The sequence below is a fragment of the Marmota flaviventris genome, chromosome 9 (assembly GCF_047511675.1).
Source record: "Marmota flaviventris isolate mMarFla1 chromosome 9, mMarFla1.hap1, whole genome shotgun sequence".
Taxonomy (NCBI): Eukaryota; Metazoa; Chordata; class Mammalia; order Rodentia; family Sciuridae; genus Marmota; species Marmota flaviventris.
In genome coordinates this window covers 63,521,515-63,533,870 of record NC_092506.1, presented here as the reverse complement: position 1 = coordinate 63,533,870, position 12,356 = coordinate 63,521,515, and the positions used below count along the sequence as shown (strand labels likewise).

The 12,356-nt window shown below is 55.4% G+C and overlaps 1 protein-coding gene across 1 annotated transcript in view; it reads left to right on the top strand.

Annotated features, from left to right (window-relative positions):
- Nucleotides 1–12,356, top strand: part of Gdpd5 (glycerophosphodiester phosphodiesterase domain containing 5) — an 80,628-nt gene extending 68,272 nt beyond the window's left edge. The window contains exons 10-17 of the mRNA XM_027942561.3: nt 2,822–2,904; nt 4,002–4,152; nt 4,623–4,841; nt 5,366–5,523; nt 5,807–5,954; nt 7,283–7,365; nt 10,041–10,153; nt 11,340–12,356. Coding sequence (XP_027798362.2) covers nt 2,822–2,904; nt 4,002–4,152; nt 4,623–4,841; nt 5,366–5,523; nt 5,807–5,954; nt 7,283–7,365; nt 10,041–10,153; nt 11,340–11,488 — 1,104 coding nt within the window. The 3' untranslated portion in view covers nt 11,489–12,356. The remainder of the gene's footprint in view (nt 1–2,821; nt 2,905–4,001; nt 4,153–4,622; nt 4,842–5,365; nt 5,524–5,806; nt 5,955–7,282; nt 7,366–10,040; nt 10,154–11,339) is intronic.

Genomic DNA, 12,356 nt, shown 5'->3' with positions numbered 1-12,356 from the left:
CACTGACCCCTGAGTACCTTTTAGTCTATAATAGTAGCCATCCCTTTTTCCCTTATGCCATTTATTTGTTGAAGAAATTCATTTATCCTGTAGAATTTTCCACATTGTACATCTGGCTGATTTCATCCTTGTAGTGTTTATTTTATAACCAACCAACTAATTATTTTTAATTAATATACAAGAATTATGCATATTTATGAGACACAGTGTTTCATTTTCATACATGTATACAATGCATAGTGATCAAATCAGGGTAATTAGCATATCTATCACCTCAAATATTTAGCATTTCATTGTGTTGGGAACAATAGAAATCCTCTCTTCTGACCTGAAACGCACAGCAAATTCTCATTAACTGTAATCACACTATATGCTGTGGAACTCCACAACTAGCTTCTCCTATCTGACTTTAACCTTGTACCTGTAAACCTCTCCCCTCCAGCCTATAATAACCACTATTAAACCCCAGCCCCTAATAACCACTATTCTGCTCTTTATCTCTACAAAACCAACTTTTAGTGGTGTTTGAGAAGGCCCAGCCAAGGTCCCCTCTGTGTCCCTGCAAATGCATGTGGATCTGTCCATGGGTCCTCAGGTAATTGATTATCCGTGGGTTCTGACTGTTGTAAGCTGAGTGCACCTCCTGCCTGAGAGGCTGTGTCTGTGTGTCCCAGATGTGCTGTTCCTAGGTGGACTTTCTTATTTGGTGTGACTAGATCCAAAGCTGGGACTCTCAAGCATAATTTCCTGTTCACTAAGTGAAACAACTTTCCACCCCACCCGCATGCACCGTCCTGACAGAGCCCCACTTGGACTTGCCTGAGGCAGGTAGGAGCTCTGAGAGAGGGATTATGAATTCACTGCAGGGATGAGTGTGGTAGCATACATCTGTAATCTCAGCTACTGAGGAGGCTGAGGCAGGAGGATTGCAAGTTGCAGGCCAGCTTAGACAATCTAGCAAGAACTTGTCTCAAAATAAAACATAAATTGGCTGAGATGAAGTTCAGTGGTGTGCTAAATGTTTGACTAGCATCCAAAGGGCCCTAAGTTCAACCTCCAGCACCACAAAAAGAAAAAAAAATTATCCCAGAAGCCCTGCATACTCGGGGAGGTCATCCTGGAGCCCTGGCAAGGGAGGACCAGGTTTCCATGCCTTGTTCTAGGAGGCCAGCACCTAACCTAGGGAGAACTTAACAGTGCAGAAAAGAAACTTTCCCCTCCCAGACTCTTTCTGCCCTCTCCTCAGGGTCTTCACAGCCCTTTCTAGGCTACTTCCTGTCCACCTTCTCAGGCACAGCCCGTGTGCAAGGGAGTCTACACCACTTGCATGGTCACTGGTGGAAGGAGAGATGGGCGGGGGCCTCCACCACCCTGCTCTGGGGATGGGGACTCACAATGCCCACTGGACTGGGAGAACAGGTGGCATGTTCCCCAGGCTGGACAAAAGGTAAAGAAAGGTACTCATATTACAGAATTTCTACTGTGCACCAGGCTCTGGCCTAGGGTCTCTGATGTGCTATTCCACCTATGAGGTTGATAGCATGAGCCCATTTTATAGCTAAAGAAACTGAGGCCCTTGGGCATGGTGGTGGCTCACCTGTAATCCTGGTGACTCAGGAGGCTGAGGCAGGAGGAGGCCAGCCTGGGAAGCTCAATGAGATCCTGTCTTAAAAAATAAAAAGGGATGCAGATATAGATCGCTGGCAGGGTACCCCTAGGTTCAATCTCGACTACCAAAAACCAAAACAAAGCAAAACTGAGGCCCCACTAGAGATGGCATTTCTCCCTCTTGGTCAGCTTCAAAGCCTTTCCTTGCCATTCCCTGGCTCTCCGGTGCCAGGCTGCCCTCCAGAAGAGGGGAATGTGTTGGAGCAGAGCATGGCCAGAGGGACATAACGTGGTCTTAGATCAGCCACCTCTCCACGTGTCTCCTTCCTCCCTCCCTCCCTCTGCCCACACCACTTGCACCAGGTCTTAGAGGAATCCCTGGTTTGGTGCTGACCCCCAGTGGCAGAAAGGGAGTATGACAGTGTCCTCAGACTACATGGAACCAGGGAGGGAGACTTAGAACCCCCAACTCTCCCAGCCTAAGGACCCTCAGAGAGCAGAGAGCACCTCCTCAAGGGGCCACTGGGGAAAGAGCCCCAAGGAGGGAGAAATACACCCAAGGTCGTAAAGCTAGTTAATGCAAAGTCAAGGCTAGAACTAGGATCTTCTGACTCATGCTGTACAGTTGCCATTTAAGCACCTTCTCTGGATCAGGCAACCTGCCTAGGGGCTTTTAATCCATATAGCGAGCGACCCAGGGAGGAAGAGGACATGATATCTCATCACTCCAATGAAACTGTCACCTCAGGCCCCTCCTCTCCCTCCAAATCTTCATCTGGACTGAGCTCAGGGTATAACCAAGAGGGAACATGGCATTCTGCCTTTCCCCAAGGCTGCCAAAGAGCCACCAGACTATGGGAAAGGTTTCCTGCCTCCGTGTCTAGCTCAGTGCCTGGGACACAGTAAGGATAATCTCATGATCAAAGCTACTATTTATTAGGTGCTAGCTGTCTGTCAGACATATATATACACCCACCCTAACCATCATGTCTGCCCCTCCCCCAAAAAACCTGCAAGGTGGACATGACTTAACAGAGGATGAAACTGAACTTCAGAGAAGCTGAGTGGGCACCCAGAGTCACACAGCTGCTCCAGGGAGGGGCCAAAATTAGAACCAGACCTGCCCCAGCCTCCCAACACAAGGCCTTTCTTTGGCTGGGGAGGGGGACATCATTTGAATCCTGGCCCCCCCTCACCATGCCTTCCTCTCCAGCTGGCCCCAGAGCACACACTGATGTCCTTCCGGAAGGCACTAGAGCAGAAGCTGTATGGGCTCCAGGCTGACGTCACTGTCAGGTAGGTGTCAGGAAGGGAGGAGGTCACCTCTCCTCCACAGGGTCTCTGCTGATGGAACCTCTGGCCCCAAAGCCGTGGAGATGGGAGTCATCTGGGATCATCCGCAGCAGGGAGGCACCCTTTCCATGCCAGTGAATCTTGTGCCAAACTCCAGGGTATAAGAGAGAAGAGAGCAGACTCTCTTGGTCAGGCAGAGTGAAGGGTAAGGACCTGGAGGCACAGATCCACCTGAAGAGAAGCCAGCTCCGTGTCGCGGCTTCATGGGAGGGCTCAAACGCTCAGATAAGTGAAGTTAGCTGGGCGGGGAGACAATACTATTACTGTGATGCCAGTTATATTTTAAGGGACCACACAAAGGTGATAGGTACATTTTATAGCTATAGATATTGAAATATGTATTAGTATAAAGGGGAGGAGGAATCCACCCCAATCTTATAATAGAGATCACCTCTGAGAGGGGAAGATGGGTGGGGCTGCCATATAGAGTCATACTGGTCATAACAAGGACACCATATATGTGAGGTCACCTTTCCCAGAGTGGACATTGTAAAACTATTTATCATATGTTTCTAGCATGTGGTGGTGACATGCCTTGAGGAGTGGGGGCAGGGCACAGGTGCACTGGGTTAGCTCTTGGCAGCCCTGGTCGGGGAGATAAGGTGGAGATGGGGTGAGATTTGTAAAAGAGGCCTACATTTGCACTGTTCTCATTATGATCAATGGACTTGGTCCCAAGACATGTTCTACTACTTCCTGGCAGTCAACCTTGAGCTAGATACTTTCCTCTCTTCGTCTCAGTTTCTCCATTATTGAGTGACCTAGCACCTATCTTCACAGATGATAATGGTCCCAGCCTTTTCCTACCCTCCCTCCCTGGCAGTTCTCACCCCACCTGACCCGCACACAGAGTGGAGGGTATTGGCCCTTCAGGGTCACCTACCAGCCCCCTGTCCACTATTCAGGTAGGGAGCCTGAGGCCCAGAGAGGGGCAGAGCCAGTCCAGGCCCCATGGTGGTTGGGGAGCAGTGTGTGAGAGGGGCTGATTGTGGATGGCAGGTGACTTGGTTGGGTGGTGACTCGGTGCCCCCTCCCCACAGCCTGGACGGTGTGCCCTTCCTCATGCACGATACCACGCTGCGGCGCACCACCAACGTGGAGCAGGCATTCCCGGAGCTCGCCCACAGGCCCGCCTCCATGCTCAACTGGACCGTCCTGCAGAGGCTCAACGCCGGGCAGTGGTTCCTGAAGGTCAGACCCCAGTCCTAGACAGGGATCCCACACAGTGAGAGAGGCAGGTGGCCATCAACTCGGGTCATGAGGCCAGGCTGGTTAGTGGCCTCTCCGGGTTCCGCAGCAGCCAGACCTCATGGTTGTCACTGCTTGATCTGGATCTGCCTCCCTGGCTGGGACAAGCTGATGGGGGTGCTGACAGCAGAACGGTTCACTCTGGGACACTCTGGAGGGAGGTCGATTGTCCGGTCTGAGAGGCTAGAGGAGAATGGGCTGGGGTGGAGGTGCTCTGGGAAAACCATTCCCTCTGGAAGCGGAGTTGGGTAGAGGGTAAGGGCGGGAGGCTCTGGGAGGCCGCAGCACCACTTCACCTGACGGACACCAGCGGACTCCCGAAGCCCAGGGCTCTCCACACTTGGTTGCTAGGAAAGCATACAGAGACCCGAAATGGCAGGTGACAGAACCATGTGTGTCCCTGTCTCTGCCAGACTGACCCCTTCTGGACGGCCAGCTCCCTGTCACCCTCCGACCTCAGGGAGGCCCAGAACCAGTCCATCTGCAGCCTGGAAGAGCTGCTGGAGCTGGCCAAGGGCAACGCCACGCTGCTCCTCAACCTCCGCGACCCGCCCCGGGAGCACCCCTACCGCAGCAGCTTCCTCAATGTCACGCTGGAGGCCCTGCTGCGGTCTGGCTTCCCACAGCACCAGGTGAGGCCCTGCAGCACCCCAACCAGCCCTGGCCCAGCCCTGCTCCAACCTCAACTCACCTGTTCCCTCTAGACTTCAGGTTTCACATTTGTAAAATGGGGTCTTAGGCCCCTTGCCTCCTTGCCAGGGTCCTCGCGGGGAGCAGAAGGGAACCAGAAAGTCCTTTCAGATGTTCAGTGGGCAGGAGTGGGTCCAGGATCTCCAGTTACGTCAGTGAAGGGCTGCCCAGGTCACTGTGGTGCAATGGTTAGGGACCAGAGAAATCAACACCAATCTGTGACAGCATGCCTGAAACTAGTGACCCCGGGCAGAGTGATGTGTGTTTGGGTTCTCCATCTTGACATGACAGCAATCCAGAGTTGTAGCCAGAGGGCTTACAGCCATGGCTGGGACCAAGTGTCCCCTGATAACCATCACACTTAAGTGGTCATCATTTTAACCTTATTCATACTCTAGTGAGGTAGGTCTTCTTACCCAGAGTTTGCAGAAGAAAACGCTGAGGCTGCCCGCCCTCTTGCCTGTAGGTCATGTGGCTGCCAAACAGGCAAAGGCCCCTCGTGCAGAAGGTGGCTCCCGGCTTCCAGCAAACTTCAGGCTCCAAGGAGGCTGTCGCCAGTCTGCGGAGGGGCCACATACAGCGGCTGAACCTGCGCTACACTCAGGTGTCCCGCCAGGAGCTCAGGTGCTTGCCCCACCTGGCCCAGGGGTGGGACTGAGTCTCCCCTAGTCTTGACACTCCTCTCACTGCTGGACAGAGGGCAGGGCACATAGGGGTTCTGCACACGTGGTTCAGAGATGTTGTGAGCAGCAAGCAGAGCTGGGTTGGACTGGGAGCTGGGTCCTGGTGTGGACATTCCTTCCTCCAGGGAAAGTTGGTGGCATGAGGCTGTGAAGGGAGCACACTTTACAGGCTTCCCACAGGGAGAAGCCAGTGCCCGGAACCAACCAACCTCTGTCCTGTCCAGGGACTACGCGTCCTGGAACCTGAGTGTGAACCTCTACACTGTCAATGCGCCGTGGCTCTTCTCCCTGCTGTGGTGCGCTGGGGTCCCGTCTGTCACCTCTGACAACTCCCACACCCTGTCCCAGGTGCCTTCCCCACTCTGGATCATGGTGAGTTGGAGACTGTTGGGGGGCAGAGGACACCTGGGGTCAGTGTAGAGAACTGCCTGTGGCCTACTCCTACCACTCAGCAAGCTCTGTGCTCGGGGCTGTCCCTGGGGAGGTCTCAGGGCTGGAGGTGTCCCTGATGTGGATGCAGGCTTGAGGCAAGAGGAGAATTTACCTCGACTCTGGGGCTGCACTAAGGCACTCGAGGAACTCTGGGCCCTGCTCCCAGGGAGGAGCACATCACCTAGGGGCCCTCAAAAAGTAAATAGCTACTTGGAGTTTTCTTTTGGAGTGTGTTCCTTATATTTGATTTTAAAGTAAGGGAAAAGAACAATGGGACAAGAATTAGGAATGTTAAAAGTCTTCCTTGAAAATAGTGAATCAAATGGTGTCGAGCTGGTGGGCTGAGCACCCACCCACAGGCTGAGTTCTAGTCCCTGTGCTGCCTCCCAGTAGCTGGGGAGCCCTGGCTTCCCTCCTGGGCGGCTCCTGCTGCCATCTCCCTGAGGACATGAAAGGCAGACACAGGGCCCCTTATGGCCTTGTGGGTGGCATCGTCAGCAAGTTACATCTGAGTTAGGATGGACTCATGAAGGAGAGAGAAGGAAGCAAGAAGCAGCCCTCAAGGAGAGGAGGAAATGGGGATCTGGGCCGTGGCCTGCACGTTAGAACCCATCACAGCCTCCAGGTCCCTAAATACCTGCTCTCCAGCTCTCACCTGCCTTTCATCCTTTAAAACCTCCCGAGTTGGCACAAAACCACTCACTACCAGCGCGGGTGACGAGCTCACCCCTCCCAGCATGCCCAAGACCCAGGAGCCTGAGGCTACACACAGGGCCTTGCCTTTCCTAGCCCCTCAGTGTTCCCTGGGGGGAAGCCCCTGCTCTCTGCCCTCCAGTCTTCATGCAGTGAAGCATACTCCTACCCCACACAGGTGCTACACACCTGTCCACAGGTTCGCAGCTCACCAGCCAGTTGTATCACACCCTTACATTCATATGCACATTTGTTCAGACATACAGTACCCTTGTTTCATCATTTGGTTCTTGCTTTGAGCCACGGACCCTCCAGGTTTAACATCCATCACTTCTACCCTGAGTGTGTGCATGTGCGCGCGGACACACACACACACACACACACTCTCTCTCTCTCTCTCTCACACTGAGGCCCACAGTATGCAGAGCCCACTCCTACAAAGTAAAATCATAAGCCTCCATCCCCCTCAAGGTCCTCCTTACCCTCCCTGATGGTCATGTGGGGTCCTCCAGCCCATGGACCCTCGGTCTGGATGGGCCATGACTGGAAGCTGGCCTCGGGCCATCTGTCCACAGCCCCCGGACGAGTACTGTCTCATGTGGGTCACCGCCGACCTGATCTCCTTCACCCTCATCGTTGGCATCTTCGTGCTTCAGAAGTGAGTAGGCGCTGACACTTCCATGGCCCTCCCACCCCTTGGTAGGCCCAGCCCCCACCCAGCCAGGTGAACCTACCCTGAGCCCTCGGCAGGCCAACCGGGAAGCCTGACCAGGAGAGAAGATGGGAGTCCCCGGGATCCCCCAGCCTTGCCTTCTTCCAGCAGAGGCTGGGTGCCTTCTGGAATGAGCGCCCAGCTAGGAGCCCAGAGCCAAGCTCTGTCCTGATTCGCTGTGTGGACTTTGGCCCCTCTGCGGCTAGCCTGCCCCTGTTAGCTGGGGCACAGGTTCCCAGCAGCACCGAGGCCTTGCCTGTGCCAGGTGGAAAGCCTCCCCACCTACCCCTCAGGGCGGCAGCTGGGATGTGGGTGGGGTGGGGTCCAGGGGAGGGTTTAGGGCCAACCTGGGGGCCCAGCCCAGCCAGGAACCAAGGGGCTGGGTTTTATTCTTGACTGATGTTCTCTCTCTGTCCCATCCTGCTCTGATCCGGCGCATGTCCCTCCTCTCTCCCCTCCCCCCCTCTGCTGCACTCTGGCACCTCACAGCTATCACTTGATCAGGTAATTCTAGTGTGCTCCTCCTCCTGTTCCTCTTTCTCCCTACTTGCGAGTCCCTTCTCTAGTTCTGTCTGAAAAGCTGCCGTGCACCAAGCTCTGGGCCTGGGTCACCCTCGCCAACACACCCCCTTGCCTGAAGCCGCACCCCTCCTTCTCTCCCCCAGCCCTCCTCCCTGCTCTTCCCATCTTGCCATGTGTGTCCCTCTGCTCTCTGTTCTCACTGCAGTTTCTGCCAGTGGGGACCAGTGTTTCCTTGACAGGTCCCTGACCCTGTCTCTCAGCACCAACGTGTCTCCCTCAGGGAGGGGGTCCCTGCCTGAGCACCCCTATCCCCCCGAGTCCAGACCTTTTGGGGGCCTTCACCACCTGCCCAGTGCAGACCCCAAGTTCCTGCCTCTCTGGGCTTCCTCCTCCCTCCGTCATGCTCTTTACCTTTCTCTGTGTCTCTCCCATCCCTTCTTCCCTCCTCTGTCTCTGACCCCCACTGCCACTCCTCTCCCTGACATCGCCTCTCCCCTTCCCCTGGGAGGAGCCCCACAACGTCTTCCTGTCCTAGATGCACCTAGCTGCAGAGACCGTAGCCTGATACCTTCTTGCTGGGTTTTAATGTTAATTTCCAAGATGAGAACTTTGTCTTAGGCATCCCTTGGTCAACTGCCTTGGGCCCTCCTGGGTCAGGTACCTTTACTGACCAGCTTTTTTAGGAGGAGAACCTGCCCTCTGGCTATGGGACTGGGGGAGGGACATTTAGCCAGTTGATCCTTCCTCTGTCCACAGAGGCAGTAGACACTCATGATACTGCCCAGTGTCGTGCTGGGTCCTTCAGATACAACCAGGGCAGTGTCATTGTCCCTGGAGGGTCAGGGGCAGCATCATGGAGAAGGAGACCTGGGGGATGAACCAGGGGAAAAGATCATTTCCCTGTGGGCCTCATTCTTCTGTTCATTCACTCAACGAGTCCTTGTCTAGCACCCGCTAGGCAGACACTGAGATTGGTGCTGGGGGCCCACTGCTGGATAAGAGGTGCCATCCCTACCCCCGAGGATTTGCAGGGCAGCCAGCCCAGCCAGGGGGCAGGTGCCTTCCCCTCTGCCTCTTGCTTTCTCCTTGTCTGTCTGCTCTGTCCACCTATCTGTCTGTCCATTTCTGCTGTGCTGACCCCATCCAGAAACTCACAATTGATTTCTTGTGGAGTCTTGGTTCCTTCCACCGGCCCAAGCAGGATTTGGTCCCCTAGAAGGTTGGGTGCTTGTTTCCAAGCTGCCCTTTAGCTCCTCTTGGTGGGGTAGGGTGGGGGGATCATGAATCCTTCTGCCTAAATCCTAGGAAACATCCAAGGGAGGCCAGGGATTTGGGGTTAATTTGGAGGGACTACGACAGCGAAGGCAGTGTCCGGGGCTGGGCCCAGGAGACTGAGTCCTCCCCACTCTCTCTTGGTCCCTGCGTGCCTTGTGCACGCCCACCTCCCAGCCCACCCTCGAGTCAGTGTGTCCACCACCCTGCCCCTTCCAGCCTTCAGGAGGATTCATGCTCCAGCCTGCCCCTCCCTTTAGGGTTGTTGGAGCAGAGCAGCAGACACCCCACCCCACGTCGCTCTAACACCCTTGCCTCCCAGACCTGTGAAGATCACTTGTGAGCAGTCCTATTACCCTGCTGCCCTTCCCTTCCCTTCATCTCCGGGTTTCCTTCTGGCTTCCCTGGGCCTGTCATGATGGTGGAGCTGTGGGAGGCATCAGCTGGGACTTCCTGACATTGATGTGGACTCCAGGGCAAGTCACAAGTCATGCCTGCTAAGCTCCTTCCTCCCTGAGATTGTCCCAAAGAGCCAGGTGCATAACTGGAGGCACCTGAGACAGAACCAACCAACCATCTTTCTGGGCCAGGTTGCCAGTTTAGGGTTCTGGAGGTAAAGGGAGGCAGGAGAGCCCTGGCCGAGAACCAGTAGACTCTGACACAAGTCCCCACCCTGTCCCTCTCTGGACCTGTTTCCCTATTTGTCCAGTGGGACATGAGTCTGGCCGGTTTCTCAAGCCACATCCAGAGAGCCTCTGGAAGTGGCAGGGTCTGTGCTGCAGGAAGGGGTGGGGAAGGACCTGATGCCCATGGGACCATTTCTGCAGGTGGCGCCTGGGTGGCATCCGGAGCTACAACCCTGAGCAGATCATGCTGAGCGCTGCAGTGCGCCGGACCAGCCGGGATGTCAGCATCATGAAGGAGAAGCTCATCTTCTCAGGTAAGCAGCCTGCAGACAAGCGAAGCAGGCCCTGGGCAGGGGCTCACACCTACAAGCAATGTCACACAGCGCATGTATGTAGGGACACAGACAGGTGTACATAGCCCACTTGGGTTTACACCTGCACACATACAGAGGCACACACATACAGAGGCACACACATGGAAACACACACACCTCCACAGGCAGGCAGCTCGGGATCCTGTGGCTCCCTTTCACACCACAGTTGTTGGGCAAGGGCGATGTGCGGGTGGGGAGGGGCCTGTTTGAAGGTCCATCTTCCTTCCCCTAGTTCACATACAGGCGCACAAATGATGATTTTACCCTGCTCGTTGCTAGCCCATTGGCAAGCCCTGTCGGATGGAGGAGGCAGCTCTATGGACAGACATGGAAAATCGAGGGTTGCTGGAGCTCTCCCAATGCAGGTGCTGAGGAGAGTGGGGTCAGAGCTCCCTGGGGCAGCAAGGAAGGTTTTGGTGTGATGATGTAGCTGGAGTGTGGAGGACGGTAGAGAGTACCCACCCGGGTAGTGGGTGGAGGGTGCTCCTGGTGGGGGCAGTGTGGGAACACTTTGCCTGGGCACCGGGAACCAGAGAGCATTCTTCTGGGCTGAGCTTCACTCAGCAGACCTTCCCTGAACCCGTCTGTGCCCTGCATTCTGCCATCTCTACAGCACAGATGTTCGGGAGCCACTCTGTTTAGTCGGGTCCTAGAACTCACACCAAATGTGGTGGGGCCAAAGGAAGCAGGGGCTGTCCATGAAGAGGCCCATCCCTCCCTGGGGGACTCGGAGGAGGCTTCCACAAGGGGGACACAACACAGCTGAGAAGACTTGAGTCAGAGTTTAGGAAAAGGAAGTGTCCACAAGGACATTGGTCCCTCCCAAGAGAGGGGCTAATATATACAAAGATCCCATGGAGACTAAGAGTGCCAAACTCAAGAGGGCGCAGGTGGCTTCCTGTGGCTGGAGGTGCAGGTGGCTTCCTTCCTATTGAGGCAAGGCCAGAGCGTTCAGCAGACCAGGAGAGCCTTGAATGCCAGGCTCAATGCCAGCTGGAACCCAGCAACTGCACCGGGTCTCTAGGTGCCCCACTAGGAATTGCTGCAGGCCACCCTTCCTGCCCCACCTGTCACCATCCTCACCCTGTCCTCCCCACTCACATTCTGTCTCCCTCTGGCCCAACAGAGATCAGTGATGGCGTGGAGGTCTCCGATGAGCTCTCCGTATGTTCAGACAGTAGCTACGACACATATGCCAACAGCACTGCCACGCCTGCGGGCTCCCGAGGGGGCAGCAGCCACACCAAGACCCTTACAGACCGGGGTGGGCGTTAGCAGAAGACCTGTCTGTCTGGGCCTGTACCTGACATAGAAACCAGGAGAGCCCAGGAGAGCTGGCGTGTTGGACCGAGAGCTCCGGGAGCTGGCTCCGCAGCCTCTACTTGGGGCCTGGCCCCTTGTCACCATGACCTCTCTTGGAGGGTGTTTCCTCTCCCCTGAGGCCCAGCGGGGCCAGGATTCCAGCCTTTCAGATGCCCCTGCAGGCCTGGGGCTCCTTCTTCTGGGAAGTGTGGGGTCTGGGGCCTGGTCCTGCTCTCACAGGCCTCTCTCACATCCCAGCCAGAAAGCTTTGATGGGTCACTGGATGGTGCCATCTTCCGTGGCAACGAGGATGTAATTGCCCACCTGTGTCTGTCTACCTGTCCACACCATGGGCAACTGACTTCTCCATTTTTATCCTGCCTTGAAGACCTGGGCTAGGCTTTTACCCCTGGCCCCTGGCAGCTCTGCTCTCCATGTCAGTCTCAAAGCACAAGGAAGTTCTGCCCAGGGAGAAAGCCGGTGGCTGTGATCCAGATACATCCTCCTTCCCAACCAGCCTCCCACCAGCACCACCAGCCCCTGCCCCACCAGAGGGCTTGAACCATGTCCCCTAGGAGGAGCTGGAGATAGCCAGAAGTACAGGCTTAGGGCTGGTCTATGTCACACCCAAGTGTCCAACAGGCCTCTGGGGAAGAAGTGGCCCTGAGGCCCAGGAGATCTACAGACTGATACAATCTCATGTTCCCCCACTGTGGCCCCAGGGCAAAGACCCCTTAGGAAAAGTGTTCTGAGCATGATGAAATATGGACATGTGGCCAGTAGGCCTGCAGTGGAGGGAGCCTGAGGGCCTCGTCCAGGATGATTAAAGCTGCCATCTTGA